The sequence below is a fragment of the Temnothorax curvispinosus genome, unplaced genomic scaffold (assembly GCF_003070985.1).
Source record: "Temnothorax curvispinosus isolate PA1 unplaced genomic scaffold, ASM307098v1 QBEX01000268.1, whole genome shotgun sequence".
NCBI classification, from domain to species: domain Eukaryota; kingdom Metazoa; phylum Arthropoda; class Insecta; order Hymenoptera; family Formicidae; genus Temnothorax; species Temnothorax curvispinosus.
This window is the reverse complement of record NW_020210048.1, coordinates 1-8,244: the sequence shown is the minus strand read 5'-3', so window position 1 is coordinate 8,244 and position 8,244 is coordinate 1. Positions and strand designations below refer to the sequence as shown.

The 8,244-nt window shown below is 40.6% G+C and overlaps 1 protein-coding gene across 1 annotated transcript; it reads right to left on the bottom strand.

The window, feature by feature from the left end:
- Nucleotides 1-1,599: 1,599 nt before the first annotated feature.
- LOC112452194 (methionine aminopeptidase 2-like) lies at nt 1,600-5,361 on the bottom strand. Its single transcript, XM_025012296.1, has 6 exons — nt 5,156-5,361; nt 4,410-4,484; nt 3,760-4,094; nt 3,043-3,447; nt 2,491-2,758; nt 1,600-2,405 (listed from the first exon to the last, which is right to left on the bottom strand). Exons 1-6 carry the CDS (start codon nt 5,298-5,300, stop codon nt 2,200-2,202), a joined length of 1,434 nt encoding a protein of 477 aa, XP_024868064.1. The 5' UTR covers nt 5,301-5,361; the 3' UTR covers nt 1,600-2,199.
- Nucleotides 5,362-8,244: the final 2,883 nt, after the last annotated feature.

The window sequence follows — 8,244 nt, the reverse complement described above, 5'->3', positions numbered from 1 at the left end:
TCTATCTTTACGACGCGTCGGTTTAGGCGCCGTAAATTATGGTGTCGTTTGCGTATTGCCCTGGATCAAGCAGCGCGCAAGTTGTTCTCGTAAAACGCATTACATATATCTGGTATCTCGACGTACAATACAATCAGCAATCAACCACGTGTCTTCGTTTAATAATAGATCAGCGTGTGCCGAGCTTAGTTTGACGACCAATTAGTACGTCGACGCGATAACGTTATTATATACGATTAATTATCGTAAATGCGGTAATTATGTTGTATTGTACGCGCGAACGCGTCGACTTGAATATAATAACCGATGTATTTTTTCTTACGAGGGCGGACATTTCGTCGCGAAGGCATCGGCGGCGTGATAGTAACAGTAGAAACAGATCGACAATAGATAGTAGACGGCGAGATAACGCGAAAGAATTTATTCGTGGACGATGTTTGTCGGTTACTTAAATGGGAAACTATCTCTGCTGCGAGCCTTTGATCTTAAGCGATATGTAACGTTCTCTTTAATTTGATAACGTTCAAAATTACTTCGTAAAAATCGCTGACTGCGAGTATTTCCCAAGGATCTCGAGGCATTCGTCTGCATAATGATAATAAAATCTATTCCTTCGTTACAAGTAAAATAATACCGCTCTGCACCGTTTAGGATTAATCGCTCGAGCACGAGTCATGAATCGCGAATGTCCGGGCATTCGCGATAAGTATCCGTGCCTCTGGACTAGTTCTCTTCGTGCTGAAGACGACGATCCCTTCCCTTTCCTCTCAGAAATCACGGCAGTGGTTCCCACGATCTTCGACGCGATTTCGGGCACGTAGAAAGAGTGTATTTTGTACGAAGCTTAGATCGCCGGTGGCATTACTTCGTCCTCCGCATTCTCACTAAATACATCATATGAATAAATGAACATATTCGCGATAAATGTATAGAGACGAATTCCGCGAAAATACGTGGAACTAATCGCACTTGCCGTTAAAGTTTCCGATTTGTCGCGGTGACTTCTGATGTCGCGAGTCAGTACAGCTATAACGACGGATCGTTTAAAACTCATTTCCAAGTAATCTTATGCGAATTGAACAAAATTACATCGTTACGATTATACCGAAGTGATGCCACTGGAAGTAATAGTAGTTTCCGCTAGGAGACGAGAGACAAACAAGTCAGAACTCCGCGGGACCATGTGTTCTTCGTTACACGGCAGTAAAAGAAATCCGACGTCTGCCTTGCATAGTAACAATTATTATTAATCGTATTTAAGTATCGAATCAACGTTAATATTAACTGTATTTCGTGGCTCATTATGTTTGACGAATCCTGCGAAGGTGCGCAGCATCTTAGGTCGAAAATGATGTAAGCCGTTAAGTTTGTTACAACTTTAATTTACCAACCGATCCATGAAAATCTTATAATATATATAACTCGCGCTTAAATGCGTAAGGAAATATATCCAACTAATAGAGGAGCCACAAATGGAGGATACTTTCGTTTCTTTTTTGTACAGTTGTCGTATGTATGTATAGGCTAAACTCTATGTTTTAATATAAACTTAATCACGATATTCAGGACCTTAAGAGAGATCATCACAATGATAAAATCTCGGATTCCAAATATATTTTATTCAACACTAAACATCAACCCCATCATTTCCATTCCAACGTGTAAGAAATCAATAATAAAAAAAAACGTTGCGAGAAATATAACAGCGAATATAGATCTTTTTCTCGAAGTATAGATGCCTGTAGAAATAAAAGAAAGAAAAGTCGAAAGAGATGTGTCACTAAACGACACGGAAACACCTGCGGACCCATTCTGTAACTCTTAACGACAGTTTATCATTATATTGTCGTTGCGCAGCTTTTTTACTATATATAATATCTGTGCAACGCAAATATAACGACAACGAAACGTTAAGAGCTACAGAATAGGCCTACTGATGTTTGATAGATGTTACCGGGTACGTTTTTATCGTTTACGTCGAAACTCGCACTGTCGCTGCGATACTTCTTCACGATCGAGAAAAAAAATAAAGCTACGGATAGTACATCACACTCAGAAATGCCAAGTTACTAACGTATTGTAATAATTACTCTTACCGCATCGCACATTGCGGAACGCGATGCTTTTGACAAAGATGGTACATCGAGATTAAAATACATCTTGACATCCGTTGATAATTCACATAAAACAACGGCCGATTTAATAATCGTCACCGCGGGAAATAACTTCTTTACATGTGGGACGCAGAACGAGTGTATGCTCGAACTGAGCGGTGTAACAGCCCTTGACGTCGACCAACGGCGGATACGCTTCCACGGCACCTTTCTCGCAGAGATCCTTCAGCGCCATTTGGTACTTGGTGCAACCGACGCGGTCTAACCAGCGTTTACAAAAAGCCAAAGTACCTGAAACACGAATGTTCGAGCATTAAGATTACGCTGTTAATTATTATTTCTTTTAAGCCAATCAAGTGTTCGTTGAGCTTCTTACCGAAATGCTTATTGATAGTATTAAGAAGTGACTTGCTGCTTTGCAGTCTCAATGGCACGAAACCGGCGTCGAAACTCTTCATGTAATGCGAACATTCCATGTCATCGTGAACTACGCCTCTACCGGTAGATCCGAAGGTTTCGATCGCGTAAAACTCGTTTTCCTCCATTCGAATCGCCTCGCCGCCTCTGACTATCGGCACCGTTTTCCCAGCGTGTATGCGATAAGGGGAGATCGAGTGGCCATTCAGATTCCTAATTGATTTCACCTACAAAAGATTCGATCTAATTAAATCTCTATTACTATCTGTGGTTTTAATACTGATTTTCGTTATTAATTTTGTTTGAAATATTTTCACAATTACGTGTCGAATTGAAGCTTAGGAACTTACGATTAAACCAGGAGTTTTATTTTCAAAGCTCGATGATTCACTAAAATCAACTAAGCAACTTACTATCAAAGATAACTGGATAATCATAAATCCAAATAAGAAAAAAATTAAACAACGGGATCGAGAGATACTTTGCATATATTGCATTCTATATTTCATACCTGATACGTCTTGCCATCCAGTTCCACCTCGTACGATTCCATAACTTCCTGAATAGCAGCACCGACGTCGCACAATTGCACGTCGATACCGGCGGCCTTGATACCGGTATTGGTAGCATCACGGACAGCCTCGATCAGCTTGTCGTACTTAGGATTGAATGTCAAAGTGAACGCGCAGTCGATGATACGTCCGTTGATGTGAGTACCGAAGTCAATCTTGGTGACATCATCATACTCGAGAACAGTCGGATCACCGGCATTTGGGGTGTAGTGGGCCGCGCAGTGGTTGCGGGAGCAACCGGTTGGAAACGCCAATCCAGCCAGGAGACCGTCCTCCCCTATCAATTTCCGAGCGGTATCCTCTAGCTCGTTACAAATCTCTATCATAGTCATTCCCGGCTTGATCTGCGGAATTTATTAAAGAAATATATATTAAATCAATTAATATATATAATGAACGTATATTAATGTATACATTAAATTTATATTGTTCACGCAACAGATATATCTCGAAGTTTAGCCTAAGATAAGGATACGGTCAACGTGACGCTACAAATGCTTTGGAGCGTTCTTCTTCTCTTTCTTTCTTCATTGAAAGAAAAGAGAAGAGGAATGCTTCGAAGCATTTGTAGCGTCACGTTGACCGCAGCCTTAATGTAACCCAAACTCGAGAATTGAGAACTTGCGTTTCCGCAACAACACACAGACTTTACATACCCATTTCATGATATGCTTTCTGGTTTGTCGATGTGCCTCGGCCGCCTGTCTGGCCTCGTTGTAAATATCATTGTGCATTCTGTCGAGGGCACGCGCCTCCTCGCTTGTGAAGCGCATCTTTGCCATCCTGTCGTCTATCCCAGCGGATCCGTGAACCATTACTTGCCCCACCGGGAAATTACCGTCCGGGAATAATTCTGACACGGGAATGCTCGGCGGATCCGTCTGCTGTTTAATACCGCCCTTATCTTTGGGTTTGCGCTTCTTCTTCTTTTTCTTCTTGGCCTCCTCGTTCTCACCGTTGTTCTCGGTTACGACGGTTACCTCTGTGGTACCTAAAAATTTAACCAAACAATTTGTTATTGTTATCGAATCATAAACGTTGAAGCCTGTAGTTGTACTTATATAGTTATTTGTGTAACAAATGAGGTAAAATGAAAATTCCCGGGTGCGGAGTTTACTCGCCTTCGGCTCGTGCATAAACTCCGCACCCGGGAATTTTCATCTTTACACACGACTTACACTCCCTATTTTATGTTGCAAGTGCCTGGAAAGTGGTCTATCACGCATGCGTAGCGTGCGTAATGGGGCACTTTCCATGTACGTGTTGCATAAAAAATATTAGAGGAACTAGAAACTGTAAGCGATACCTTCGGCCACTGCGTCGTCATCCTTAGCCTTCTCTTCTTCTCCTTCTGGCACATCTGCACTAGCTTCTCCAGCACCTGATGTACGAAAATATTTATTATCAATAAGATAAATAACGCAATGAGATCAAGAACGCAGTTTCTTTTATGAAAGCTAGCATATATATAAATTTTATGGAATTCTTAATTTCATAAAATATGGAACTTCTAATTAGATGTAAGCTTAGAATCAAAGAAAGAGGATACAAAAGCATTTTGGAGACATAAAATATGTATCTTTCTTCCTGCGAGTCACAATGCTCCAATGTACAACTAATTGCTTCATATTCATCACTTTCAACTCACATGTTCAGACTGAAATACAATTCAATAACGATATGTGCGAGAGAATCAATTTTCACACAGCAATTACCAATGTCGTATATAAATACGAAATATTTCCACGTAATATCGCATTCGGAGAAGCGATTCCCGTGAGCCTTGAAACTTGACAAGATTATTGCTCCGTTTTAACGTTAAAAGCAACTCGATGAACCGACGTACTCGCATTATTATGTACGGAAGCGAAATGAGTTTGCGAGCGTTTAAGAAGGTTTAAAATCGTCTCGGTGGACTTCGCGACCGATTATATCGCGACACGAGTAAGTAAATGCGTTTAATTAATGCGAGAAGCGCGAAAAAACCGAGGCGTGACACCCGGGGAGCACGTTCGTCGGTTTATGAGAGGCAAACACTCGAACAGAACGTACCGGCCTTCTTCTTCTTTTTCTTCTTCTTCTTCTTCTTCGAGGCCTCTGCTGCCCCGGTCTTGTCCTCCCCGTCGACAATCTCGTCCTTCTCCTCGTCCACGAGTTTCTCGGCGGACTTGCCGACCTCGTCCAGCACGGCCGCCATTTTCGGGAGTGATGGCCAAACAACGCGGACTCCGCACTCCGCCAGGCCGTCAGCGGCCAGCCGCCGCTCTGTCGCGACCGCGTAAAAAAAAAATAAAAAACGTGCGGCGGTCGGATTACCGATCGCCCGGCAGGTAGCGAACGTTTTTACCGACTGTATGACGCGCAAGGTAATACAGCACCAGAGAGAAACCTCTGAGAGAGGTCATATACCCAGGTAGCATTAATGTCTAAAAGACATCATAAAGATGTCTTTAAGATGCCAGAAATCTTAAAGATGTCTTTATGATGTCTTTTAGACATTAATTGCTACCTGGGTATCCACGGTTGCATAATGCATATATACAGGTTGGATGGTCCCATGAAAAAGACCGGGATGACCTCTTTTAGGCTTCCCTCTGGTCACGTACGCAAAAAACCTCCTTCAACTTTTGAAATGCGATGATCTTTTTCAACCACAAAAATTGAAAATCTGATAAAACTTACGATGTACAATTAATTACATAGGCTGCGGTCCACTTGACGCTACAAATTCTTTGGAGCGTCCTTCTTCTCCTTCTTTCTTCATTGAAAGAAAAGAGAAGAGGAATGCTTCGAAGCATTTGTAGCGTCAAGTGGATCGCAGCCATAGTCGTATATTCACAAATAGCGCGTATATTTTTGTAATTTCAATTATTTAACGCGTAAAATTAGTATTATCCGGTTCTACATGCAGACAAATTATTATCCAAGCCAATATTGAATAAAGTCCGAAATGCTTACATATTAAAAACTGCTGTTACGAATTTAAAAAAATAAAAACGTAAACTTTTATAACTCAGTTTTTCATAAACTTTCACGCTATTTCATCGTCGCTAATTTGGGAACACCTTTTGTTCTACACCTACATAATACTTATATGTACAATATCAAGCGTGCGTGCGCGATGGCATCTTGTGTAAGCGGAAATAGAAAGATTTGTTTCATCTCGAGTCGAGAATCGGGGAGTCCTACTATAAATACATGAATGAGTATGTCGGGCTCGACGCGTGCAATGTGTACATCTGCATATATACGTACATGCACGTATACATACATTTTTCATACATATATACATATATACATAGAAATATGTATGCGTGTAATCTTTTTTTAAATATATTATCGATCTCTCTCTCTATTGAATACGATTGGCCTGTCTCAAAAATAACAAGACTAGCACTCTTTGAAGTAAAATAATGGTAACACTGAGCTTCAAATCGGGCTGTAATTTTGATGTCGGAAATCGCCGCGTTACGTTTGAAAACAATAGGTCTCGTTACTGTTGGGACAGGCTTCGTAACAGCAGATGTTGATTATGCCTCTATACATATCTACAAAAAAAAAGGACAAAAGAAAACTGATGTAGAACTTTATCATTAATTAAACTCTCTGTATGACTTAATCCCTTATAGAAATTTAATACTGTAAGTGATTTTTTGGCTAGTAATTAATCACTTAAAAACACTATTAAAAGCACTGTTAATATTAGCCAAATGTATATGCAATGACTTGAAAATAAACTATATATATCTTGCACAGTAATCATATATTTAAAGATATATAAATAATAATTATATGATTGCGTGAATATACGTTAAATACGATGAAACGACAAAATTGCAGAAATTTAAAAGCAACATTAATTTTATTATTTAAAGTATTTTATTTAAAATATAAGGAATATATAATGGGGAATCTCAAATAATATTTTTTTTTTCCATAAAATCATCGTCGTCCAGTTTGTACTCTTACGAATTCTATGTTTTTGGGTACATCTTCAATATAAGTTTACATTACAGTAAGCTAGCTCCCTTAGGAAATAGTTTGGCAGATCTAATGTAACATGTCCTGATCGACGTTCTCTATCACGTCTTATCATGTCAATGATTGCTTCTCGACGTTCTTCTCGTCGTTCCGCAGCTTCCTCCAAAGCAAGGAATGCCAAATCCTTGACCTTGTTTTGCGCGGTATCACTTTTGCTCAATACCGTCAGTAGTTTCATAATGCCTTTTCTCACAAGTTTTGCAGCGACGTCTTTCGTGCTTCTAATCATATTTGTCACAATTAAAATACCTTTTTCTTGCACCTCACTGTATGGACTAGTGAGTAAAAAGCGTAGAGATTCCAGACAGAAATTCGAATCGTAAATCTGCTTGCAAGCCCCTTTGTTCGCCTCTGTCAGCATCATTAGAGCTATAGCTGCTGACAAGCTAATAAGTACATTCGCGTTCTTGCACAACAACATAAGATGTTTAACTCGAGAATTGTCCTGCTCGAAATATTGGACGGCGACTTCATGGCTTAAAAACAACAGGTTTATAAGTGTTAGGGACCCACATTTCAAACCATTATCCTCGTCATTCAGAAAGGTATCGATCTTCTGAAACACTCCCTCCTTGCATATATGTTCTCGCATGCTGCCGTTGACTTTGGCAAGGTCGCACAAAACTAATAGAGTCGCAGAATTCTTCAAAATGGAACACTCCGGATTTAGGAGATTTATGATCGGCCGAACAACCTCCATCATCATCTGACCGGGAAATGCAATCTTAGGATGTTTGTTGAGTCCCAGAAGAACCAGGGCTTCCGAAGCTTCCTTTTTTCCCTTGTCCGTGCCGTTCAGCGCTAACGATAACAATGCCTTCGGGCCGCCTTGTTGAATCACTATTTCTCTCACTTCGCGCGGACAGCATATCATGTTGAAAATGCGGGCTATCAATTCCTTGCAGTTCTGGCTGTCCATTTCAGCGAGGCTCGCCAGAGCGCTAATCACACCGGCCTTCGCTAACACGCTTCTTCTTCCCACTGCGTTTCTGTCGAACAGATTATATCCCTCGAAGTAACGTTTAGCAAACATTACCAATTCTATCATCTCGGGTATGTGTTCTTGCTCGACATAAGCGTTGCAAAGGTTCACCAACGTC